At 48.3% G+C, this 27608-nt stretch overlaps 1 protein-coding gene across 1 annotated transcript; it reads left to right on the forward strand.

Annotated features, from left to right (window-relative positions):
• The first annotated feature begins 908 nt into the window (after positions 1-908).
• On the forward strand, positions 909-26910 carry CES4A (carboxylesterase 4A). The gene is given in 23 exon segments (XM_039888526.1): positions 909-1025; positions 1027-1054; positions 1353-1445; positions 1448-1479; positions 2174-2310; positions 2390-2458; positions 2460-2659; positions 3062-3141; positions 10941-10994; positions 19619-19723; positions 19782-19904; positions 20640-20652; positions 20655-20717; positions 20720-20778; positions 21147-21221; positions 21629-21676; positions 21679-21736; positions 21739-21793; positions 22408-22544; positions 22743-22812; positions 23756-23838; positions 23841-23871; positions 26637-26910. Coding segments are annotated over 23 exon segments (2004 nt in total).
• The last annotated feature ends 698 nt before the right edge of the window (positions 26911-27608 follow it).

The raw sequence follows: 27608 nt of genomic DNA on the forward strand, positions 1-27608 counted from the left end.
TGCCTGTAAACTTGTATTTATATTCTAGAAGCTTGATCAGATTCAAGTTTTAGGTTTTTCTTCGTTTTGTTTGGGGGCAAGACCGTTACATATGTGATGTTGTGGACTTTCAATAGAAAAAATACGACTGTCTTGCTTTTTGTGACAAAATAAGTAGTTGACATAACAAATTTCAATGTGCATTTCTCTTAGTATGAGTGAGGTGACTATCTCTTCATCTATGTAAGAGCCATTTATTTATAGTCCTTATTCTAATGAACATAATCCTCCACTATTTCATATTCTTTCACTAAATATGCACACCTGGCATATTTCTTGTTCATTTGTAGAAATTCTTTATCTACTAAGAATATCAGCTCTTTCTATGTTACGTAACTTTCAGTCACTTCCTCCGTCCCTGATCCCCACAGCAGGGCAAGCTGTGCTTCTTATGTTCTAGACACAGTGACAGTGCCACTGCTTTTTGTAGTTCTCTGTTTAGAGGGTACTTTCTTTATGTCATTTCTTGCTGCCTAGAGCATGAGATCCCTAAGGACAGGAATCTTGTCTGATTCTCACAGTTCTCCTACTCTCCATGTGACATGGCACACAGTGAGTAGAAAGGACACTCTCACCCCATCAAGCTCATGTGACCATTCACTTGAAGTTCCTGGGACTAAACCATGGTGCCAAGCCCCAAGGAGCCTCACCAAGTGTGGTGGAAAAGGCTGGGACTAGACCCAGTGAAGATCATAGAGGGTGAAGGTGGGGGCAGGGTTATAGGCAGGAAATTTATAAAACAAGTTAAGCTGAGGATGGGGAGGAGGAGGCAACATCAATAATCTGGGAGGGCAGCTGATTGGGTACACCCAACCCTGAAGTCCACTTCTCTGCCCACGGGCGAGGACTCTGCCAGCCCCATCTGGACCATGCACACAGGGCAGGTGCAAGGGAGCCTTGCCCACATAAATTACATCAATGTGGGAGTCCACACTTTCCTGGGAACTCCCTTTGCCAAGCCGCTTCTGGAGCTGCTGCAGTTTGTACCCCACTAAGCCCCCTGAATCTTGGAGTGGTATAAAGTATGAGACCTCTAGCCTGGCCATGTAAGCCGGGGAGTCCAGGGAACTCTAGGCTCTGAGCTCTGGTCTGGGCTGCAGTTGTCTTTTCATTTAAATACCCACAACCAGGTTTCCCTCTGAGTTTGGTGGATTCTCATGTTCATTTTTTCAATGAGCTGAGGTTTGGAAGGGTGAAGTAGGTTCCCCAGGCTCAGGGCTTGGCATTCAAAGGGCATTATGTCCTGCTGAAGGGATGAGCAGAGACACACATCTCCCTAGGCTCTAGTTCTACCAAATGTTCTCTGCCACCAGGAGAGGTGTCTCTGGGAGAGGTTCTGAAACTGATGAATCTGCCCCTGCCACCCACCTGCATGTCTGAAGATTGCCTGTACCTCAGTATCTACACACTCGCCATACCCATAATGGCTCTAACCTGCCTGTGTGTGCCATAGCTGGCTGGGGTGTGAGAGGATATTTCCTCTGCAAGAAGATTAAGAATAAAATCAGCCTGGGCCCCACTGCAGTGTGGACCCTGTTGAGAAGCCTCTCGGTATCAGGTCCATGAGAGTGCTTCTTACCCAGCATGGGTGGCTGACCTCTGGACACAGGGTCACAGAACCCAGGCTACTCCCAGAGTCTAGAAGCTGTTGCCCTGGGATGGACCCAGGACTCATCTAATCAACTTATACCCAGGAGACCCATTTAGGTGCCTGAGGACTGGGTGGGAGCACTTTGGTGGGGTTTGGGTTGGGTGGGAGCACTTTGAGGTGGCCAGAGATCCCAGCCATGGATTATCTATTGGACCAATGAGAATGGAAGACACTTTAAATTAATGTGCACATGGATGATCAGGGAGAATCTCCTTTTCTTTTCATCTCAGAGAAGGTTCTGGGATACATAGAGCCAGGCTTTGGTATGTTGGGGTGGACCCGTAAGAATGGGAGGCTGATTTTCCTGTTAGAACCTGGGTCACCTTCAGCACAGGTCATGAAGACACTACCCTTTCTCCCTGGAGTTCTGTCTATGTAGTTAGACATGTGACAGAGCCAAAACGGTAATTAGTTTAGGTAGCACCTCTGGTGGGTTTTGGGCTGGGTGGGAGCCATGTGGCCTCTGTGCCTCAGTTTCCCCAGATGATGATGTGGATCTATGGTGCTAGGCTTAGGACATGGGGCATGGCCTCCATGTATAACAGCTCCGCACTGGTAGCCTTCATAGTTGTGATGGTGGTCATTATCCAGTACTACCTGGATGTTCTTGGTTTCTTCAGGTGAGACAGGCTGGGCTGGGCAACATGGGCTGAGTGGAGCCAAGACAGTATTATGATCCCCGTCTCTCCCACCTCTCATCACTGGAGATGAGCATGCAACCGGCAACTGGGGCTACCTAGACCAAGTAGCTGCACTACCCTGGGTCCAGCCTCCACTTTGAAGGTGACCCTAGCTGTGTCACCATTTTTGGCAAATCCATGGGTGGCACAAGTGTGTCCTGGCATGTCCTGTCCCTCATGTCCCAAGGACTCTTCTACGGCACCATCATGGAGAGTGGCATAGCTCTGATGTCTGGCCTCATTGTCAGCTCAACAGATGTGGTCTCCACAGTGAGTGCCCCAACTGTAGGTAGCCTAGACCTGCTGCCTCATCTCTTACCTCTCAGTCACCATTATTGTGCCTGTGAAATGGGAATAATAAAGAGTCTTCTGCCATCAGAGCCCCTCAGGAACTGCCACTTATCTGGAAATTGCTGAGGGACTCAGGGATCGGAATCCACAGACCTTTGCCATCACAGAGGCTGAGGGTGTACTGTGACCCACAGAACTGCTGCCCTGGGGTTCCCCATCATGGGTAGATGGGATAGTCCCTCTGGCTAAGACCTCTGAGCATCGGGGAAGTTGGAACAATTTCAAAATTGTAGGAATCCACAAGGATACCTTGTGAGATTTGGGGTGTACCTGCCCCCACTGGCAAACCCCTGTCCCCTACCTGGAAGGATGAGCCAGCCCCTGCCTGCTCTCTTTACAGATGGTGGCCAGGTTGACTCAAGGGCCCTGGTGGACTGCCTGAAGGGCAGGGTTTAAGAGGGGATTCTGGCCATCAGCAAGGTCAGGGTGGATGGTTGTGCATGTGGAGGAAGGGGGCTGATAGGTATAGAGCAGTATGTCCTTTATACTCCCTGGGCAAGTTACTATATCTCCATGCCTTGATGTCCTCACAGCCTTGGGAGGGAAATTGAAGCCATGAGGTGTTTCAAAGGCATATTTGTTCCTTAAATGCCTTTCCAGTGTCAGAAGGAAGAAGGGAGCCTTCTAGGCAAGGAATGAGCCTCGTTTTGGGTCAGCCAGAGGCTGAGATTAGTGTACAAGATTGGGCAAGGAGATGGCCTGGCTTCCCAGGGCTGTTGGAGAGTGAGCAGAGAGCCAGGCCTTGAAGGGCAGAGAAGGAGCCAGGGACAAGCTAGGGATGGTGATTGTGGTGGGGGATGACCAGTGTGCTGGACTGGGATTGGCTCTGACCTGCACACTTGTCCTCTTGGTCTCTATAGTTGAAATCACTGAGGTAGAGGAGCTTCTGAGCAGGAAGATGATGAAGTACTGGACCAATTTTACTCCAAATGGGTGAGATGTCATACCCCTATGTCGACCTCCCTGGGGGGGCTTGAACCCATCTCTTGTTTGTGGTGACTTCATTAGCATACATGTGTCTTTAATTGCTCAATGATCCTTTCCCCAGTTTCAGGACCTAAATGGACAGAGAGGGGCCTTATGGGTGCTGGACGCCTGGTCCATTTCCGGATTACTCAGAACCGCTATGTTAGTGCTGTTACCAGCAGAGCCTCCCTCTGATGGGAAGAAACAAAACAGCTGCAGTTGCCCTGCCCCCTGGTGGAGCTGACACTCCAGCGCAAGGTAGTTTCTTTCCTACTACTGGAAACCTCCCCACTTCCAATAGCAAGGGTCTGCCCCACTGGCCTGTGTATGACCAGGAGGAGCAACACCTGCAGCTGAACATGCAGCCTGCAGTAGGCTGGGCCTGAAGGCTCACAGGCTCCAGTTCTGGACGAAGACCCTGCCTCAGAAGATCCGAGAGCTAATGGAAACCGAGGAGAGGTACATAGAGCTGTAGCTCCCTGTGTCTGGAGGAAGGGGGTGGGCTTGCGTGCAGGTAGGGGTTTGCAATATGTGCCCACACACACCTACTGGGGAGTCACTAGCTTATTTCCTCTTTCACATAGCCATTCATTCGTTCTTCCATTCATCCATCCAGCAAACATTAAGAACCTACTGTTTATGCTAGTTGCCACGCCTGCCATGGAACCTCTCTTGTTAGACACATTCAATAAATCCTGCCACAAAGCTGTAAAGGGAAATATGCCAACGGAAGGTCACCTTCTCTAATACCCTACTGGGCCCGGGCCCCATTTCCTTCCCTCACAGCCACCCCTCCTCACCTCCTCTCTCTCCCTTTGAGGGGGGTCCTTTAGGGAATGTTGCCCACACCTGGCTCTCAGCAAGCCCCGTATCCTTTCATATCTGTAAGTGGCCAACAGAAAACCTGGACACCAGGAGCCTGAGAGTTCTGAGATGTCAGCCTCTGAGGCTACCAATTACTGAGAATGTAAAAGTCTCTGTCCCCACTCAGTGTCCCTCTAGATTAAATACCATCTCTCGCTGACATTTAAACAACCCGCCCTCATACTTATCTGTGTCTCATGGAAGTGATCAACTCCATTTTTTGTAAGAAGCAAGAATGGACTTGTCCACGGGCCCGTGGAGCCTGCACCAGTTGTGTGGGGGCCTGGAGAACCACGTCGTTTCCTCTGCTGCCTGTCTCCTGACGTTTGCCTTTATTCTCAGTGGTTCTGCAGACACTGTAGGGCCCAAACCTACATGATCATGCACATCTATGAAGATATTTTTCTGTGAGATGTCTCCTGGAAGTAGGATTAAGGGGCCAAAAGGTCCAGACAAATCTAGGAGATAGGACTCTTGTCCCCTGGCACGCAAGGGCCTCTTCATCCAGGGAGGTCTTCCCTTGTCTTCTGGGATTCCCCTTGTCGACCAGCCCCACGCCATTGCCCTCTCTGCCGAGCATCCCCCAACTCATTGCGGGCATTCATGTTAGTTCTTCTACTTGTCTCCTTGTTTTCCCTAAACTTTTATTTTCCCCCGCATCTCATCCTCCCCCACAAAAGAAACTCTCTCTTATATTTTATTTCAACATGTGAAATTACCAAATTGTGTTCACTCAGCCTCTCTGGTCCACCAAAGCACTTTCTGTCACCAAGAGACTGTATCCCTCTTCTCATAGACCCAGGACTCCCTCCGTGTTTTTAATTCTGACTAACTTGCCCTCTCTGGGCACTAGATTTCCAAGGAAAAAAGTCCCCCTTCTTTTCCTCCACTGTAATTAAGCCCAATCATAGAGCCTCTTGAAATTGGGCTTGAAGAATGAAGATTCCCTCATTGCCCACTCTGGCCACTAGATGGTAGACAAGGATAACCTTAAACCTGGGCTGACTTGAACTTGGCAGAGGGAAAAGGCTTTCCTTACGTACACTAAACACTGACTGCGTAACACTTTTCCTGCGTCCTGAAAGTATTTATTGAGCACCTGTGGCATGCACACATCTGTATGTTTTTCAGTCCTGCAGAAGCACACTATTCTCCCTACAGTAGTCTACCAGGACTAGTTTTTAAGACTAGTTTCAGTAATCTTATTTTTTTAATAAATTTATTTATTTAAATTAATTTCAAGTATACAGTACATTGGTTAGACATCTATAATGATCATAAAACAATCCCCCCCAATTGCTCCCTCCTTCCCCTGTCCCTCCACTTAGCCATCAATTAATGCTAACTGCATTCCCTCTGTCATGCTCCACATGCCCAACTATCAACTACTAATTTGTATTTCTTTAACCCTTCACCCCATTCTCCCAGCCTCTCAACCCGCCTCCCCTCTGTCCATCACCAAATTGTCCACTATATTTGTGAGTCTGTTTTTGATTAATTTGTTCTTTTTGTTCCTTAGATACTGCATATAAGTGAAGTCATGTGGAATCTATCTTTCTCTGTCTTATTTCACTCACCATAATAACCTCTAGGTCCATCCATGTCATTGCAAATGATAAGTAATATGATTTTTTTTAACAGCTTTATTGTAGAACAATTTACATGCAATTAAATTCACTCATTTTAGGTGTATAGTCTGATAAATTGGGGTAAATGTGTAAGACATATAAACACCACCACATTAAGTTTTAGAATGCTTCTATTGCTCCAGAAAGTCCTTTTGTGACCCTTTGCAGTCAGTATTGCCCTGACCCTAGTCCCACGCAACCACCGAATTGTGTTCTGTTACTATAGTTTGCATTTTCTAAAATGTCATAAAATGAGATAGATAATTTTTTACTGGCTTCTGTCACTTAATATACTGTTTTTGAGATTCGACCAGCAGTTATTTTCTTTTATTGCTGAGTAGTATTTCATATATAATATGCCACATTTTATCCACTCACCAGTTGACAGACATTTGAATGATTTCTACTTTTTGCCTGCTTTTAATAAAATTGCTGTGAATATTTTCAGACAAGTCTTTTTGTGAACTTATGCTTCCATTTCTTTTGGGTAGATAGCTAAGAGTAGAAATGCTGGGTCATATGGCAAGTGTATGCTTAACTTTTAAAGAAAGTGCTATACTGTTTTCCAAAGTGACTGTGCCATTTTTGCATCCCCACCAACCATATATAAGGGTTCCAATTGTTCCATACTCTCACCAACACTTGGTCTTATCAGTCTTTTACATTTGATTAATTTTAATGTGTGTAGTGATATCTCATTGCGGTTGATTCCCTTTCTCTCTCTCCACTCTGCCAATCAAGGTTAAAAGAGAGGATTTAGAAAGCTGCACTGGTTATTTTTGGCAGGGGAGAGGTTTGACCCTAAGGCTCTCCAGCTCTAGGTGCCAGCTGGAACCCCAGGAGAGGATCTGGCATCTTGTGTAGGCATGTCCCTCGCCCTGTCCCTCATTGAACCAGCACTTTCAACTGTTTGAGTTAGCACATATTTGCTTTTGCCCCACACTTTCCACCCATTCTCCCACTTCCTATTCCCAACAAGCCATGTTCCTGACACTGAGGTTCAGAGGTAAGTTCTGCCTTCCCTTGGCATTGGAGTGTCTCCCAAACCAGCAGGGAGACAGGCACCATGACAGACCTGTGCCCTGCGGGAAGAACAGGTTTCCATTGGCTCTCGTTTCGTGCCTCACATTTTCACACATATAATTTCACTTCTACCCTGTGAGGTGGTTCTAATTATCATCACTGTTTTAAGGATTAAAAAAAACAAAAACAAAAACTGGCCCAGAGCTGTATAGTAACTTGTACAAGATCACACAGCTAGCACTTGACAATAGCCAGGATTTGAACACAGGAGGTCTGGCTCTTAAGTCACATCTTCCCAGGATCCCTACCTGCAGACCTCAGCTCCCCCTACCCAGGAGTCTAACGGCCACATGGGGACAGTGCCCTGCTTCTGACCTTGAGGATCCTCCAAGGGAGTGAGCCTATATAAGAAAGTCACCCCAACATATACCCTGGGTATCCTCAGTCCTGGCACCCTGTGCAGGGATGCTCAGGCCCAAGGCCATGAAGGTTTATAAGAGCATCAACCAGCTGTTGTGGAAAAGAGCTTATCAGTTTTTCAAATGTTAAACATAGAATTATCATATAGCAGCAGTTTCATTCCTGGATATACAACCTAGAGAAATTAAAACATAGGACCACACAAAAATTTATACACAAATGTTCATAGCAGTATTATTCATCATAATGAAAAGGTGGAAATAACTCAAATGCTCATCGATGAATGAATGGGTAAGCAAATTGTAGTATAGCCATACAGTGAAATATTATTCAGTCATAAAAAAGGAACAAAGTACTGATGTTTGTTACGACTTGTATGAACCTCAAAACATTACTATGCTAAATGAAAGAAGCCAGACACAAAAGGTCATGTATGATTACTTTTATGTGATATATCCAAAATAGATAAATCCATAGAGGCAGAAAGCAGATTAATGGTTATCAGATTATCAGAAGTAGAGGGGTGGGAGGTGAGGGGACAGAGATGTAAATGGAAATTGATTACTTAATGGGTTACTTATTTGCTCAGATAGTTTTATAACTAGAGAGATGTGGTAGTTGCACAAAATTGCAAATACTCTAAATGCCACCGAATTGTATACTTTGTAATGATTAAGTGCATGTTCTGTAAATTTAACCTCAATTTTTTTTTTAAAAAGAGCTTGTAATTCAATTTCCTCCACCCTGCACCAGAACTTAATAGGCAGGACTAAACATTAGTCCCCACCCGAGGTCTATTGGCTCCTTCAGAGCAGCACCAGAGTCACTGGCCACTGCTCCCTCAGGTCAGTAAGTGCTCGGGGTCTCATGGATGTCATTGAGTTAGAAGAATTGAGATTTGAACCCAGGACTGCAGAACTCCAAATCCCAGCCTCCTTCCCTTGCCTGGGGCTGTCATATCATCCAGGCCCCTGCAGGGCATTCTCCCAGCCCTGTCTCCCTCCTCCCCTAGCCTGGGCATAAGGTGCCTGGTGTTAGAGCTGGCCACCAGCTAGATGGGGTGGTTCACTGAGATTTTCCCTGCTTCCAAACCACTCCAGGAGTCCCAAGCATGCACCAGGCTGGTGGGTAGACAGCTAGGGCCTGAGGATCTGAGGTCCCTACCCCATGGCCATCACTGAAGGTCATGGTATGGATCCATAGGGGCTCTCATGGTTGACAGCACAACCTCCCACCTCCCAGGGCAAGTCAGCCCTGGCTGCCCATGGGAATGTGGTAGTAGTCACAATCCAGTATTGCCTGGGGTGCCTTGGCTTCCTCAGGTGAGGTGGCAGGCCTGGCTGACAAGAGGCCAGCTGGCAAGAGGAATTAAAGATCTAGGGTGAAGGTCCAGAGCGTGAATGGAGATGTCTCAGGCAAGCAGGGTGGCTAGAGATCAAGGGCCTTTCCCCTATGCTGCGTGGGTTGATAAGCGTACTCCCTGAGGCTGCCCCCTGAGGGAGGGGCTCAGCCAAAGTCAGAATTATACAGTGAACTAGTCCTTTGGACAGAAGATGTTGGCTCCCGGTCTAGACCCAGGGTCCCAACAAGATGTGGGGGCAAGAAATAAGAGCGAGTCCTGGCAGGCTGCTTAGCCAGGCCTACCCACACCATGTGCTGGGCATATGGATACCAAATGGCTCATAGCCAAGTAGGACTTGGAGAGCAGGGAAGGATTTGGCATCCTAACGGCTGGTTCAAAGCTAACCTGAAAAAGCTGAGGAAAATCTGTCAGGGAAGCCAGGCCATGCTAACCACTGCCCCACCCTACCCCTAGCCCTGGGGACAAGCATGTGCCTGGTAACTGGGGCTTCCTAAATTTGGTGGCTGCTGTACCCTGGGTGCAGGGAAACATTAATCCCTTTGGGGTGACCTCAACTCGGTCACCATCTTTGATGAATCTGCCAGTGCCTGCATTGTTTCTGCCCTGATAAGTCGCCACAGGAGCTAGCAATGGTGTCTCCTGTGGCCCCAGACCTCCCAGCTCCTCTGCTCTACTCTGACAGCCATCTGTCCCCCTACCCTGCACCCAGGTCCTGTCCCTACTGGCTGCAGGGCTGTTCCATAGAGCCATAGCACAGAATGAAATCATCATCATGCTAAACTTACTAAATTCTGAACTGTAGCCTCTGGCTCAGGTCTGCATTTCTTTTACTCTTTTACCCACAGGTACCTACCATAGCCTTCCCTGTGCTTTCTCTGGAGTCCTGGAAAGGGTGTCACTAGTAGGGAACTCCTTGTTGATAGAGAGAGGGATCCACTAGGGTGAAGGAAGCACACTGCCTATGAGAACTCAGAGAAAACCACCAGTGCCACCTGGGAACAAGATGATTCAGGAACCCATCCCTCCCTCCTCACTTCCCAGTGACTCCCTGACCCTTTACAGCCTTAGCACCTACCGCCATCCATCCCTGCCAGACTGGCATGTGGTAGCATCCCCTCCACCCCCAAACTCTAGCTCATTTCCTCCTTCGCTCCATAAAACTGCCACTGGCTCTGGGAATTGAGTTAACTAGATAATGACACTGTTCTCAGAGGGGTACAGGGGACTCAGCCACCCACTGATAATGACAGTATGATGTAATGGGAGACACACCAAGTACCTGGAGACCACCCAAGCTGGTGGGCAAGGAAGGCTTCTCAGGACTGGTGGCAAGTCTCTGGACAGTCTTGAGGTCCATCTCTGACATAATTGCCCCAGCTGTCCTACAGACACATCCCCTCTCTGTAGGAGGCAGAGGGTTGGAAGATGAAGTTGATGGGTGAGAGAAGAAAAGCAAGACACTTTTGTCTGTCCCCAGAGCTTTGAGGACTTCTTGGCCTGCAGCTCTAATCCTTGGTTGAGATGTCACAGTGCCTTCAGCAGAGGGAAAAAAGGAGCTAATCCTTACCAAGAAATCAGTATGCCCTTCTCTTGGGGGACAACGGCAAGCAAGGGCACAGATGCAATCTTGTCCAGCTCCTATGGGACCACAGGGGCACTGAGCAGTCTGGGGTGAGACATAGGCCAGCCACCATGAGGAGAAGGGGCTGAGGACCCAACCAGGCCCAGGGGCATGAATGGAAGGAAGGCCCTGCATCCCAGGAAGGAGGCCTGCTTGGGAGCATCAGTTTCCTGGTCTCCTGACTCCTCCTGGGTCCTCTAACTCTGGTGACCTCCATCCTTTCTCTTTTCCTCAAGGCTCAGTCACTCAGGCATGCAACTAGGTGACCCTTGGGGTCCTATCTGTTCAGGCTTGGGCCTGACTGGTCGGTGCTCTGCCTTGCTTTCTCCTTCAGAATGTTAAAGCTGCCTACACCAATGATGGCACCTTCTTTCCCAAGAACCCCAAGGTTGAGATGTGCTGAGGAAACACAGTTCTATGTGGCTGGAGAGGTCAGATTGTGAGGGTCTTGTGGGCTGCAATGGGAGTGTGGACTTGGAAAGGTTTTAACTAGGGGGGCAACATAAACAGGTTGCGGGGGGGTGGTGAGAGTAAGGGTGAACAGGAAGGGGGCCAGTGCTGGCTTCGAGGTAGGTGGAGAGGCTCTAGATTTAGAGTGGACAGACCTGGTGACTGATGGGACATAAAGATGCGGGGAAGGAAGACCCCTCAGAGGCTGCCTGGAGTCGAGCAGGACTAGGCTCAAAATCAAGGGCCTGGTTTTGACCACACCGGATATAGAAAAATACATCTTCCTCCAGGCCTGAGGGTGCCCCACACCTGGCAGCCATGAAAAGGGGGGTGAACCACTGCCAGCTTTGGCGTCACCATCGCCAGAAGGCTCTGGAGAGGGTAGGCAAGCCTGCTGGTGGGGCCTCAGATCCTGTCCCACTGACAACTTTCCCCCTTTTCCTCCCCCCACCCAGCTTCTAGCGCTTCCTCTCCACACAGAGAGGGAGGAGAATGTTCCACTGACAACTTCTCCCTTTCCTCCCCCCACCAGCTTCTAGTGCTTCCTCCACAGAGAGAGGAGGAGAATAGCCCAGCATGGCCTCAGCCGGCCAGAGAGCATTCGTACCAGGTGGGTGCTCTTGGGATTCCAGTCCTTTTGACTCTCTTTTCTCTCTTCCTTGGACCACTACCTCTCAGGCTCATGGAATGCTCCTCCCCTGCCTGCCAGGGTGTCCGTCCATGACCAAGCGATAGCCCTGCCTTGAGGACCCAGCAGCCATGCAGAGCTAAGGGGAACAAGCCAGGGGGCACCCACAAACTCAGACTGGCCAGGGCCTGGAGAACAGAGATGAGCAAATCCAGGGAGCCTCCCTGTGGTGCTGTCGCAGGCAGGGCCCTGTGAGCAATGTGAGAATGTGACCACTAGGAGGTACTGCAGGATCAGACGTGCACACCCGGACCCAGACACCCAGGCAAGGTAAAGGGGCAGATGCTCCCAGTAGACAGACAAGAATGTACGTACCCAGCACCAAACTTAGTTACACACACACACACACACACACACACACACACGGGCAGTGATGCATACTCACTAGCAGAATCTCAATCCAGTTCCACAACTTATTGAATGTGTATTGTTGAGCAAGTTATTTAGCTTCTTTGTTCCTTAGTTTTTCCATCTGTTAAACAGGGACAATGATAGTGTTTCCCCTTCATAGATCCACTGTGAGCACTGAACAATCATTGGCTGTAAGATGCCCAGACTATACCTGACACACAACAAGCACTTGAAAACTTCTTCCTGGTATAAGTATACTCCAATCACTGTCAGAAAAAATTCATATGGTTCCCTGACTATAATTTAAAGATGGAAGAATTGAGGGATGTTAGGGAATGTCATCATAATTTTGGCTTGGATCTCTTCCACCTTAAGTATCTTAAGGTGGAAGAGATCCAGAACAGGTGGTGGATGAAGCCCTGTGATGTTCTGAATGGTGGGCTGAGTTCCCTCTCAGGGAAGAGACTCTCTTAGGGTCTTAGGGCAGCCATCATCCAAAACCCTACCCCCTCTGCCTGCAGCCTCCCCTCTTGGCTTTAAACCCACCCCCTCCTCAATGTCTTCAGTTCCCTGCCCAGCTTGTCTAGCCCCTGGGAAGGCTATTCTGAGAATAGAAAGAAACTTGGCAGGAAGATACCAGCTCTGTTACTTGGGAATAGTGGTGCCCACACAATCCTTCTCCCTCTGCCTTGGCCTTTGGGCCTCCCTTCCCATCAGCTCCAGACTCCTCATGCCTTGAGGATGTCATTGCCTACTTGAGCCCCTCCCAAGGTGGGGTTGACTTTCCCTACTGTCCCTGAGTTAGTCTCTCCTGATTCCAGGGGTCCTGACTGGGTCTCTATGCACAAGACAATCAACCAGCAGAGATTTGCCGAGCTCTCTTCCATGCTCAAGCTTACTCACATCCATCCTCTCCCCAAGGTCTCTGAACAGTCCTCTGGGGTCCTGAGTGGATCCCCACTTTACAGATGAGGAAATTGAGAATTAGGGAGGGGAAATGCCTTGCCTGAGGCCACAAGTGCCTTGCCTAAGGCCAAAAGTTACATTTGAATCAAGTAAGAGTTTCTTATTCCCACCCAGCCTTTTCCCCTGGCTACACCATTTTATGTCCCCACCAGAAATCTATGAAGATTTAGATTTCTCAACTTCCTCAGAAGCATTTATTACCTGACTTTTTCTTTATTCTAGCCACTCTACTGGGTGTGAAGTGGTATCTAATTTGGTTTGGTTTACATAACCCTGATAGCTAATGATGTTGAACATCTTTCCATGTGTTTATTGACCTTTTTAATATATTCCTTGGAGAAATATCTGTTCAGATCCTTTGCCCAGTTTTTGAATTGGGTTGTTTATTTTGTTGTTGTTGAGTTGTAAGAGTTCTTTATAGATTCTGGATGCAAGTGCCTTAACAGATATATAATTTGCAAATATTTTCTCCCATTCTGTGTGCTGTCTGCACTTAGTTCTTTTGTATGTGGCTCTCCGGTTGTCCCAACACTATTTGTGGCAAAGACCATCATTCTTTCCCCCATTGAATGATCATGGCACTCTTGTCGAAAATCAGTTGATCACAGACACATGGGTTTATTTATGTACTCTCAATTCTGTTCTGTTGATCATATGTCTATCTTATGCCAGTACATCCTTTTCTTCATTATCATTTCTTTGTAATAAGTTTTGAAATAGTGAACTGTGAGTCCTCCTAATTTACTCTTGTACAAGATTGGTTTTAGGCTTTACCTTGCAATTTCATATGAATTTTAGAATCTACTTGCCAATTTCTACCAATAATTCAACTGAGATTCATGTAGAGATGGCATTAAATCTATAGATCAATTTGATGAATGGTCCATCTTAATACTATTAAGTCCTTTCATCCTTAAACTTGGGATGTTTTCCATTCACTTAGATCTACTTTAATTTCTTACAACAATGTTTCATAATTTTCAGAATACAAGTTTTGGATTTTTTTTGTTTGGAGCCTCTGGGGCATGGAGGGGCCCTAGGAATTATCAAGTCCACAGTTAAACTGAAGCTGTACTTTCTCAGTCAGCCACCTGTGGGCACAGAGATGGCCAGGCATACTGGCCAAGCCCCTCCCAGGGCATCCTATCTGCATTCACCACCCATGGCTTTGTCTTGGCTACCTTCCTCCACTCCCACCTCCTCTACCAACACCCCTGGCATTGGCCTCTAGGCCTCCTCAGCGTAGGTCATCCTGAATCCCTGAGAACCTGAAGCTCCATAAGGTTCCCTAATAGTACCATCCTGACGGACACACTCTCTCCCCATGTCTGCAGCTGCTACCTTTGATGCTCCTTGGAATGGAGAATAGTAACTCCCTCCATTTTGACAAACTTTGGTGAGGGTCCTCTCACAGAGGAGGAGCTTGGGTTCAGGGTCTCCACTCAGTGAGATGATTCTTCCACTCTTGCAGGTACCCTTTACTGCCCACTGTGGATAGGAGGTCAAGTCAGAACCCTAGTGGGCCCAGAACCATACTCTCTGCCTTCACCCCAGACCCGCCACCTGCTAGACCAACTCTAAAGCCCAGGTTCCTTCCCCCAGGACCTTGGACTCACCCTGCAATCTGGCCTCTAAGGACACTCCACCCCACTTGTCAGAAGCCCAGTAATGGACCAGATGGGGCCTCAGTCTCTCAAAAACAAACAAATAAACAAACAAAAAAAAAAACCAGAGGGTGCCAAGTGACTCAGGAGAGGAGTCACCTAGTATAAAATATCAGAATCTCAGCTTCTTACCCTTAAGAATGTTTCACCAGAGCCACCTAGCTGGCCTGGCTACCCACTTGACATCCCCTGTGCCCCTATGTGAGCATTGGATGGGGACCACATGAGTCCTAGACACTCCACTGAGTTTCCTGGCCTGATAAAACTACTTCCCATATGGGCCAGGTAAAAGGTTGCTTCTTCCCTAGAAAGAAATGACTGGAGTGGAGCTAGCTGTTGGCAGGACCAGTCCTTAAGGTGCACGCCGAATTGGACATGTTGCTGCACAGCTGGGTGGGGGAGTCTACATGTGGCCGGCCTGGTATGTGGACTCACAGTCTTGTTCGCCTTCTCCATCATCCCCTTCCTTTGTTTTCTAACCCCCAGCTTGGTCCTTGCTTTGAATGACACATGTTTAGTGCATACAGATAAACCAATTTTCTCAGAGCCTAGCCAGTAGAAGCAAGGAGCTCCGTCACCTCCTCCAGACTGGACTCCATACTCCTATTAATGTGGCCACTCACAACCCACAGGAAAGGCTAACAGAGTAAGGTAATGAGGAAGGGAATGTGGTCCAGAACAAAAAGAGCTAGTCCAGGACAGATGGAGCCGCTGGCAGCCTGTACTTCCCTGGTCCTGCCTTCCCTGTCCTCTCATCCATGCCCCTTTAAACCCCATGGTGATGGTAAACTCTCCACTAATGTTGGTTAAAGAAACTATGGAAACTTTAGAAAAGTTAAATAAAAAAAAAGAAATTAAGAAATCAAAGTCACTGATGACTCTGCAACTCAGAACCCACCACAAACACAATTTGGGCATCTTTTCTGTCTATTACTTTCGACATCTTCAGAATATTTTGGTGTGTAATGTCCATTGCTAATCTTGTCATATTCAATACATAATTTCAAATTCTACCTTTTTCAAGTTATTAAACCACATCAGCCTTTTCCCAAGGATTGATGACAATCACTGACATAATGGATGTTTCCTGTTTTAAGTGCTTTACCTACACTAACTTATTTAACCCTCTCTAAAATCCTATGAGATAAGTATATTGTGCTGACTTTATAGATGGACAAACTGAGGTTTGGAGAAGTTAAGTGGTTTTCCCAAGGTCACACAGCTCATACGTGTCAGTGCTGGGATTCAAACCAATACATGAAGCCATCGCCTGGCACAGTCTTATGGAACATGCTATTACTGACCATGTAGTATATACTGTATTCTGTGGATATAACACCCCTTCTTTAGCCATCCCCTCAGTCATGTTGAGGTGAGGCTGTTGTCAACAAGACTATAAAACACTCATCATGTAAACAAATTTTTGTGTGTGTTTTGGACAATCTCCAAGACCAAATTTCTCAGTCAAAGGATAGGGCAGTTTTAAGGCTCTTGCTCCATGTTGTTCAATGACCTCAAGAAAGGCACACCTGCCATCAGAGGATGAAGAACCTACTTTGCAAGCAGCGAGGATGTAACAGGAAGGGGACACTGGTGTGTCAACCACACAAAAGTGAGACTGCCTAGCCCTCATGCACTGCAAACCAAGATGCAGTGGATATGAGAATCCCCAAGTCATATCAGTACATGAGAAATTTGTAGAAAGTGATCTGAGAACCATTTCCACAATTCCTGGACCCCTCGGCCATTCGCCGCTTGAAGAAGAGAGTGTGGAGTAGGGAGGGGTTAGAGGAGAGATTTTCATTGGAGAGAGCTGTTGCCTCTCTGAATCCTCACCCCACTTCCTTCCCCTCAAGCTGTGGGGGTCTTTTTCATGAGATCCTGGGGGACAGTGAGAGGTGCTGCCCACCAAGGGGAGGCTCAGTCAACTGGAGCCTGACTCCACCAAAGGGAAATATAACAGCTTGTGACACAGTGGGTAGGGTAAAGGGAGTTGCAATGGGATGGGCAGGGGATGTTGGAGGGTTGCCCATGTAGATAGATCCTGCAGGATGCGGGGGGTCACCTCGAGCCTATCTCAGGCCTCTTCCTTTGCCTCTTAGAAGGGCATAAAGCCTGGGAAGTGAAGTTGGGTTGTGCATACCACATTCCTTGAGACTAAGGAAGGGTCACTGGATGAGAAATGGGAAAGAGAAGTTCCAAGTAAAAGGCATCTCTAAAGAACAGACAGAATTAGGCAGGAGAGGAGTAAGCTTTAATCATCTGCCAGACCTACAGAGCAGGAGGCCATGGATCAATGAAGAACTGCACTGTTCCCCTGTCTTTTCCCTCCCCTGCTAAGTTGAGGAAGGAGTCACAGAAACTCCCTTGACCTCCTATTCTCAAAGGTGGGGCAGGACTCCAGTCTTTGGCAGGAGATAGAGGGAACGATCATAGCTTTGAATGAAGATGAAACTGCCCTCTCCTCTTCTCACCTGCTCCAAACTTCAAACAGGGTCTTCCTTTGCCAGGCCAACTCCTCGTCCACCTAGAACTTGGTTATTCTCCGGGAACCTTCCTACTCTAACCACTATCTCTGGGATCACCCAGGTACCCCTAAGGGCTCCCACCACCACGGTTGCCTGGGTCCAGCTGCCCCAACTGGACTGTGAGCCTGTGAGGGCAGCGTTCATGTAGGAACGGCTCCCCCAGAAACTCCTATACCTGGCACAGAGCCTGCTGCCTCACGATATTCTCGTTGTGAGAGAGGATGCATGAGGAAGGATTGGGGAGTGCTTGTAGAAGACTGGACAGAGCTGAATGGAGCAGGGAGGCCTGAGGCCCTTAAATCCACAGAGAGCGATCTTGGGGGCAGAGGGGCCAAATGCTCAGGTGTTGGGCTCCAACCTTAGCATCTACTGGGTACCCAGAGCTACAGTCACACTAGCTCAACTTTAAGCCAATTGCAGAAATGCCAAGACCCTGTATTGTGACCTGTCACCCCAAGGCAGAGACAAGGCTGTGGGCTGATCAGAGGGCTGGTTACAATTTCTCCAGCCCCAGCAAAGCACCTACTGATGAGGATAGAGGGAAGATAAAATTGGGACTGCCCAGTGCTCACACAGCACAGACACAGCTACAATCTGACATCTGTAGTGTGGACATATGTAGCAGGAGCCAGCCAGCTGGAGCATGAGTTGGATTCTGTGCCTGAGCCTTGTCCTCTCCCTGATGGTGCAGAGAGCCCTGGGTGAGCCCCCCACCTCTTCCTGAGGTGTTAAGCAAGAGAGACATGAGGGACTCAGGAACAGGCCCCCAGTTCAACCTCTCCTGGGCGGGGGTAGAGCAGGGACATTTAGAAAAAGTCTGAGCAGATGGGGGTGTATTTTAGGGCGCAAATCCACCCGTCAGCTGGGAGTCTGGACATTTATATTTTAATAAATTGTACTTTATAATTTATATAGTTCTATATTTATAATTTATTATTTTATGTGTATACTATTTATAAAATTAATACTATATTAAAGTAGTATTATTTAGTATACATCCTAGTATATACCTATGTATACATATGTATATGTATACATACTAGTGTATACATATATACACACATACATTTAGGTCATGTAACCGCCAACCAGATCAAGATATAGAACATCTCCAGCACTTCACATAACCCTTCCCAGTCAATACCCTCAAAGTAACCACTATTCTGACCTGTACCGTTAATTAGTTTTGCCTATATAAATGCCTTAAAATGTTTTAATTTGAGGGAAATCGCTAAAATCACCTTTAGAATTTGGGCGTATTTTCTTTTAGTGTTTTTATTTTATATTTGCACATAGCTGTGATATTAGCATGTGCACAATTTTAATTTTATACTCTGCTTTTTTTCAACTTACAATTTTATCAAAAGCAGTTTATCACTTGAGTTTATAGTTATATTTACTTCACCTGGCCCCCACATATAAACAATGCTTCCCGTACTCATTATAGTATGTACGACTATGGTTCACAAAGGTCTTTGTTTTATTGTATTTCTGACTATTTTTGTAAGGGAAGGGCCTAGAAGTGGAATTACTGTGTCAAAACATGTGAATATTTTACGGTTCTTATACATTTTGCCAAATTATTTTCCCAAGGCATTGTATCAATTTACCCTCCACCAACAGTATATGTGAATGTCCTTTTCACTGTATCTTTGCCAGAATTGGGTGTCATCATTTTTTACTTTATTAAGTGGAAGTTGTAACTCCCGGTGTTAATTAGCATTTTTTTGACTACTAAAAAGGTAGATTATTGTTTTTGTAAGTGCTTAAAGATTGCCTCTGGTAGAGAACTAGGATCAAGATCGCTTCACAGCAGCTCTTGTTCGGGAGTGCAGACCTCTCTTAGTGCTTAGGTGCCCCCAGAGGCTGAGTGAAGGGATGAGCAGAGGAGAGAGTGAAGACCCCTGGGACTGGGTGGATGGCGTGGGGTAAGGGACATCACTCAGATGGGAACTCGCTGAAGCCAGTTTGGGACACATGAAGTCTGAGGTACAGGAATGGGCGGCGGGGTGCTGATAGAATTGTTCTCCCAACTTGGGTGGTGGAGAAAAGCTTAGAGCTGTCAGCCATGGGAACCAGAGGGTTCCCCCCAGTTCTGGCCCAAAAACAGAGAGAAGCCCCTTCCCATACCAGCAGAACCCCATCCACAACCTTAGATCTCTTTCGAGACTCCTGGGGCCCAATGCATGAACCAGGACATGGAGGCCCAGAGACAGGAAGATCTAGGATGACCGACTCCCTCCAAGGAGCCTGCCCTCTCTGGGCCTCTTCAGGATGTCCAGCTATGGCCAGACAAGGTACCCAAAACTGCCCAACTGACCTCAAGCTGTGTGTCTCATGGGTGCTGCCCTCCACATTCCTGCAGATGATGTCACCTCTAGCCCAGGGTCTCTTCCACTGGGCCATTTCCCAGCATGGCACTGCAGTAATCAGAGCCTTCATCACTCTTGACCCACTATAGGTGGCCAAGGTGGATGTCCTTCTTCCCTAGGGTTCAGCAAGGAGGAACAGGACGGGGCACCCCCAAGCACCTCTTCTCTCTACAAAAGGTTGCCCAGCTAGCAGGTTGCAACCACAACAGCACACATATTCTAGTTAACTGCCTGAGGGCATGATCAGGGGCGGAGGTGATGTGCGTGTCCAAGAAGATGGTAGATAGAACTTTCTTCCAGATCCCTAATCTGCCTGGCTGCAAGCCACCCTCCTAACCTGGTACCCAGCCACCCCGGGGACCCTGTTCCAGGAGCACATGGGGAAACTTCCTTTTACTCTAGTCACCTCATCTTCCTTAATGAGTTCTTCCACTTGAACTCCCAAGAAGATCCTCAGGAAGTAAATAGGCCATTCTGTAATTTGAGTATTTATTGAACACCTACTGTGTGCAAGGCACTCAGGATATTCGGTGAACTGTTCAGGCCAAAATTCCTTCCCTAGTGGGGCTGATGTTCCAATGGGGAGAGACAATAAACATTTTAAATAAATGATTCTTCTCCTTAGAAGATGATAAGTGAATAACAACAAATGAACAAATGGAGCAGGGTAAGGAGGTTGGGAATGTTGAGAGGGGTGGAATTTTAAAAAGAAGAGACAGAGAAGGCATCATTGAGAAGGTGACATTTTGCAAAGATTTTCAAGGGGTGAATGGAGCAGACTATGTGGATACCTCAGGGGAGCATCCCAAGGCTGAGTAGCCTGGTTCTGCCTATGGCTCGTCCTCTCCTACACCTGCCCTCCCAGGGGTCACTGAGCCCCAGCGTTTTCCCAATTAGGGAGCCTATAGCTATAGCAGTCTCTGGAGGGAGACCTGCTGACGTGGGCACCCTAGGCCACAGGAATCCTGGGAGGATATGTGGAAGAAATAGCAGGAAACACTCCTTGCCTTGTAGATTATGTGGCTCATGAGCCTGTGGTGGACAGTGTAATGTTCTCAGATGACCTTGTGGTACTCCTGACATGGGGCAGGATGTATTTGTCCCCTGCCTTCTGGGTGTTGACAACCTGGAGTTCAGCTGGCTCTTGCCTTTCGTAAATGAATAGGATAGGTGCCCACCACAGTGGGTAGCAGAGGATGGCCCCTGGGAATACTCAAGTGTTTGGGAGCCTCTTGTAGTCCCTGAGCAATGAAAGCTGGCCAGGAATGATGGGGGCATGGGGAGAAGTGTGGTCTCTTGGAGGTTTGGGGGCCCTGAACCTTCAGATCATAGCTAGGATGGGTCATCCTGTTCATTCCTTAGCTTCCAAGAAGCTGCAATTCTTGGGGCCCTCTATTGTTCCTGGGTCTGGGTAGATGCCCCAGTTTAGGAGGGACCCTCCCAGCCCCCACTTCAGCTCAGGCTGGAATCTGTCCTGGTGCTTAGGCCTGGCCTACACTTGGGTCCTTGTCTTGTGGGAAGATCATGAAGTTCCCACTAAATATGATGAGAAAAGAAATCATCACGAAGCTGCTCTGAAGTACCAGTACCTTGTTGGTGGGGAGCCACACTGTTAGGGGTGCTCAGTTTGGTTGAACATGACTAACGTCGCCCTCCCTTTTTTTTTTTTTTTTTTTTTACCAAGTAGCTGCTCTTAACAAAGGGCTCCCAGCCAGGATAGATATCTTTATTGGGAGGCTTGGGGTTTAGCATGGGATCAGATGGCTGCTGGTGGCAAAGGCCTCAAGGACCTCAGGGTCATGGCAGGCAGGTCTCATGCAGCAAAAAACACAGGGGTAAGAATCAGCAAGAAGTCCCCTCTTCCTCCCAGGAAGTCCCCTTTTCCTCCCCCTTCCCCAGGCCAAAAACTCTTGGGGGTTCTGAACCTGGGCCTAAGTCACTAGTGTGCTCACCTCTGGCCCAGGTGGCACCTAGACCTCAGAGTGGGTATGGCTTCCACTTAGAATGTCACCAAGGAGCAATTATCACTGGTGGTGGAGGAGTACCTGAGTACCTGGGTGATTTTGATGACCATGGCTGGAAGATGTTACAAAACCATGTGATGTACCTAGCTGGGATGCTACCTTTGTGTACTCCACACTGAAGGCTGCTCACTACCACTGTAGTATGTGGGGCCGCACCCTATCCACTCGTGCAGCTTGCCAACTGGGCTTACTAACTGCTCACCCACCATTTCTGTACCTCTGGGGTGGCGTAGGATTCCAAGATGCCATAGAAGAGGCAGCTTGTTGTCAATTACAAGAGAGAAGGGGTTGTTCCTTAGGGATGAGGAAAGAGCCAAGGCCAGCCTGTAAGAGACAGCCTGGGGTGGTCAGGGAAAGCATCCTGGCTGAGAGGACAGGCTTAGGGGCATCTTGGAGATCTTGGCCAGGCCATCTTGGGGTTGGGGAACATGTGTATGAGAGATCAAAGGTAGAGCCGGAGAAGGTAGACACTGAAGAAATGTTCAGAAGAGGACATTTCAAAAAAGTTTCCGTGATACTTGTCATAATCTGAATTAAATTTTAGCATTCCCAGTTTGCAGATTAAAAATTGTAGTTCAGAAAGGTTAAGTTACTTGCGCCAGGTCACATGGCTAATGAGTAGTGCCAGACAGGATTCAATTCTGCTTCCTTGATACTGAAGGCCAAGCTCTTCCCCTGCTTGATGCAAATGGATGAGGTGGATGAGGAGCACAGGCCAAGACTTTTCCTGCAGCCCTTCTCGGTTTCCCTATTCTTAGATGCTGGCTTCCCTGTCAACTGTATGAGTTTGAGCGCCATGCTCCCACTGGCATCATTATCGAACTCCACACTGACAAGGCAGACCATGGAGATGAGATCTGCTTTATCTTTAGGAGTTCCATCTCCAAAGATCCAAGCACCTTACCTGACACCCCCACTAAATGTCTAGTCTCCTTACTCTTGTATTGGAACCCACAATTCCATTGGCCGACCACAGGGAGCTAGCCAGTTCCTAATCTGGAATGCTCTCCCGAATGAAAGCCTCCCAGTATGGAGGGTGGGATGTAAGCACCCCATGCTCTGTTCTAAACTTCACATCCCATCCTGCCCCCAGGCCATTCCACAGGTGAGAAGATACTGGGCCTCCAGATGATGAAATACTGTGCCAACTTTGCCCTCGCAGGGTAAATATGACCCCTCAAAACATCTGGGCAGTCTTCCTGCCCAGCACCAGACCCGATGGCCAACTGCTTCAGATATTTGTCCTTGTATATCTCACAGGAAGTGCACAATCAGCCCAGGCAGAATTCTCCTTCTTCCTCACCTTTCCCTAATCAGTCACCAAGTCCTAAATGTCCCTAGAATGTCCCATGACCACAGTCTTTACTCACCCAAGTATTCAATAGTCATTTCCAATGCTCTGTTTTCCGCCCAGTCCAATACTGGGAGCTGCAATTCAAGGATATTGCAAACGTGACCATCATCATCCAACAGCTTGTTAATGTTTAACAAAAACATTAAATTACAATCTTGCATAATAATAATCATACTGGGGAAACAGTAGTCACTTCGAGGATGTGTCTGACCATGTCTGGGTAGGCAGGGGTGGCTTCCTGGCAGAAGTGACACCTGAGCTGAGCTTTGGTTAGCTTCCTGACTAGTTTCTCATCTCACATTCTCCTTTCTATCCATCCTCCTTATGATACTCAAGGGATCTTTCTGAAATGTCATCTGACCAAGTCACTCACCTGATTAAAACTCTTCATAGCTTCCCAGGATAAAGTCTCAACTCCTTACTTAGCATGGCACCAAAATTTTCAAAATTTTTCCTCTGTCATCTTCTCTCTGCATCACGCACCCATGTTTTTACCTAATCCTATACTCATGCTTCCTCCAAAAGCCCTCATCTCTCACACCTCCAATGCTTTGCACAAACTGTTCCTTCCATGTGGAAGTCCCTCGCCACCACATACCATCCTATTCTTTCTTAAAGATCTAGCTAAACATCTCTGCAAAGCCTTCTTGATCCCCAACTCCCAAAGAGAAGGTGAATGAGGGGAGAGTAAGCAAAGGAGGCAGGGTACAGATGAACATGCATAATCCTCTCTCCTCCTTCCTCCTGGGCAGAAATCCCAACCATGGGAAGCCGCGCTACTGGCCAGGATACAACAAAGAGGAGAAGTACCTGCAGCTGGATTTTGCCACAAGGGTGTGAAGCTCAAAGAGAAAAAGATGGCCTTTTGGTTGAGGCTACAACAGCATTAAAGATCTGAGAAGCAATACTGAGAATGGCTATGCAGGAGGAAGTTTAAGGGGTTGTCCCCTCACCCAGGCCTTGGGGAGACTTGCCATAGACACATCTGGGACAGGGGCTCTGCTCTCCTCAATCTAGAACCTGCAGAGACTCCCTACTACCTTCAGGCTAGAGCCAGAAACTTAGCCTGTTGTTTGGGGTCCTGCACCACACTCTTCAGCCTGACATCCACGATGCCCACCTATCTCACTGACTTCATCAAGTTAGGCCAGGCCCTTTCACTGGCACACTGTGCCCAGCCTCAGGAAAAACTCTTCTCCCCCACCCTTCTCCAAATTCTCCTACCCTTCAAGGTCTATTTAAAGCCACTTCTTATCTGAAGTCCGCCCAGACTGCCATTGTCCCCATCATTACACCCAGCTTGTCACTTACCATTTATCCTGCTAGACCTTGGTCTGAGGCCTTGGACAGATTATTTGTTACATGGAGTAAAATTTTGGTAGTTTGGAATACTCCCCCCTTTCCATACTCATCTCTACCCCGGTTCCTCCAAAGCCTGGACACAGGGATGGTACTCAATAAAAACATGTTGACTTGACCTGAATTTCTCCATTTGTAAAATGGTTGGGTTATGTGGATGGTGTCTTGTTTTGAGCCCTTGGAGGAAGGGAATATTGCTGCCTGCTTCTTGTTGGTTAAGCCTGCTATGCTGTATTCTGTCAAGGGGAGCTACAGAAAAGTTGCCTGGTCTGCAGAACACTTGGCTTTTTTCGTCATTGTCTTAAGTGCATCCCCAGGACATCCACACTCTATGATCACTTGTCCATCGGTTTAGGTCTTGGTGCTGTACCTAGACTCCTCTCTCTTTGGCCTATCTCGCAACTTGACCTGGGCATACTCCAGCCTGTCCTACAGGGCTTTTTGCTTTATTTTGTGGAGTTTTTTGGTGGTAAAATATACATAACATAAAAATTACCATTTTAACCATTTTAAGTGTCCAGTTCAGTAGCATTAAATACATCTGAGGTGTTGTGCAACCATTTCCAGAACTTTTTCAGCATCCCAAACTGAAACTCTATATCCATTAAATGATAACTCCCTCTTCTCTCTTACCCCCAACCCCTGGTACCCACTATTATACTTTCTTTCCTATGAATTTGACTATTCCAGGTATCTCATGTAAGTGGAATCATACAGTATTTGTCTTTTTGTGTATGGCTTATTTCGCTTAGTATAATGTCTTCAAGTTTCATTCATGTTGTATCATGTCAGAATTTAATTTCTTTTTAAGGCTCAATAATATTTCATTGTATGTACATACCACAGATTGTTTATCTATTAATCTGTTGAGGAACATTTGTGTTATTTTCACTTTTTGACTATTGTGAATAATGCCATGAACTTTAGTATAACGTCCCACAGGTTTTATGTCCCAAACTACAATATTAATTAGGCTCTCCAGGGTTCCTAAGTCTCTGAGACAACTAGAGGCTGCAGGGATCTGTGGGGTGAGGGGTAATCAATCCTCCATATGCCAGCATCTAAGCTCCCAAAGCAAAGGGATGTTTGGAAGAGGGAGGAAAAGCCCCTTTGAAGCAAATATTTATCTTCGCAATAACTCTATCACGTGGATTTTATTACTGCTACTTTACAGATGAGCAAACTTAGGCACAAGATATAAAAAGCTTGCTGAAAGTCATGACCTCATGGTGGCAAAGTGAAAATTTAATCCAGGCTTGTCTGACTCACCCTGCCACCACTTCCCAGACTTGGAGTAATCCCTGAGGAAGAGTGGCTCCCACAAGAGGTGTGACAGCTTCACTCTCAGGGGAGGCAGAGCCAGCAGAACATCCTACCCCCCTCTAACAAGGCAACAGGCACCAAACAGGCACTCATCAGTGGAAGCCTGAGTGAGGGCTGGAAGCTCAGCCTCCTGGAAGTTGGTCCTAGGCGACCTATGTAGAACTCAATAGGGGCTGAGGTCACTGGGCTTGAGTCACCTCAGCACCTACAGGGAATATACTGACTCCTGGTTGGTCCAGGCTTGCTTCTGAGGATCCCTCAGTTCTCCCCATCAGGCTTTCTCAAATGGGTCCGAAGAAGGAAACTTTTCCAACCAGCCAGCTGCCTAGAGGCGATTCTTTCCCAAATTAGAGAGAGTGCGGCTGAGTATGGGCCCAGGCTTAGTTGAGCAGAAGGCTGCAGGATCAGGAAGGACTGTCAGGGGAACCCTAGGACCTCCTCCAGGAATTCGAGCCTGGAAGAACTCTGGTGGGCAGACTGGATGGTGGGCTGGCCCCTACCTCCTACAGCCCCTGTTCCATACCCTCCCCATCCCACAGAGAAGGTGTCCTTCTTCCTGTCTGCTCCTCCCTAAGTGGCACTGCCTGGACAAGGTGGGAGGGGTATACTGCCCTGTTTCCACTCTGTACTAGGGTCCCCTAGGCCACCCAGAGTTTTTCCTAAAACCCAGCCAGGCCCAACTTCTCAGTGAGCCGTTCTCAGAACTGTTTAGATCTTGGTGATGGCCCCAAGACACCTCTGTGGCTTTTCCCTGGGTTTACCCCAGCTCCCCAGTGCCCCTGTGCAAAGCTGGCATAGAACAACACACACACACACACACACACACACACACACACGCACACGAGCGCGCGCGCCCAGGACCCTGCGGCTCAGCTCCTGCTGAGCTTGACTCCCCACTCCGGAAGCGGTGCCCCTTACTCTACTCCAACACCCCGCCACCCCCAACCTCAGCAGTAATTGCTGGCGGAGGAGACTGGAGAGAGGCCAATTAGTGCGGGAGACGCGGCTCCTGCGTGGTGTTGGCGCAGACCGCAGCTCCCGCAGCGCCCTCTCTCTTCCAGCCCCCTGGCTCCCGCCGCCGCCTCCCTCCCTGCCTGGCCGACAGCTCCGACTGCCTGAGAGCCCTGGGGGACTCGCCGGCGGGCCTCCCGCCAACTGCAGTGATGGATCCAGCCGCCTGGCGCAGGGCCAGAGCCCCGGCTGCCGTGAGGGCGCCGGGAGCTGAAACGCCGCCGCTGGGTGTGGGCAAGCAGGATGCGGCCTCCCTCCTTGTGAGGGCCCCTGCACCCCGCGACAGCCTGCGCCCCAGACTTGGTGGGAGCAGGACAGCTCTAGTCTCAGGCAGGAGACAGAGGCGCTCCAGGTAGGGGCCATCTCTGCCTAATTCCTCTTGCGCCCTCTTTGTACTCCTGGCTTCTAGACCTCCAAGACTGTGCCTGGGCTGGCTACACCCAGAGCAGTTCTTTGCTGGTGGCCCGTGGCAGGGCCTGGCCTTAGAAACCCTCAGCCACCCAGGATCAGCTCCAGGTGGGCAGGAGGGTGAGTGAGCAGTGCCGGGCCGCAGGCGCTCCTCTCTGATGAATAAACTACGTGGACTCCCTCCCCTGGATCCATGCCCTACACAACCTGACTCAACCACCCAAGAACTCTGGGAGACCCGGAGGGATCAGTCCTGCCTTCCAGGAGTCCACAGGCTGCGTGGGCAAGAGACTCCAGGAGCTTGGCTGGGCCTTCAAACTTAGGGAAGCTCTGCGGTGCAGGGAAACTTAAGGTAAAGGAAGGCCGGGCTGGAAAAGGTAGCAGTGAGGAGCAGGCACCACCACTTCAAGACTTTCCTTTCTCCAACTGACCCCTTCCCAGCCCACGCTGTACACACTGGGGCCCTGTAGTGAGGGACAAGTTGGGCCTATGTCCAGGACACAC

This window comes from Pteropus medius, unplaced genomic scaffold (assembly GCF_902729225.1).
Source record: "Pteropus medius unplaced genomic scaffold, Ma_sr-lr_union100, whole genome shotgun sequence".
In the NCBI taxonomy this organism is placed as follows: Eukaryota; Metazoa; Chordata; class Mammalia; order Chiroptera; family Pteropodidae; genus Pteropus; species Pteropus medius.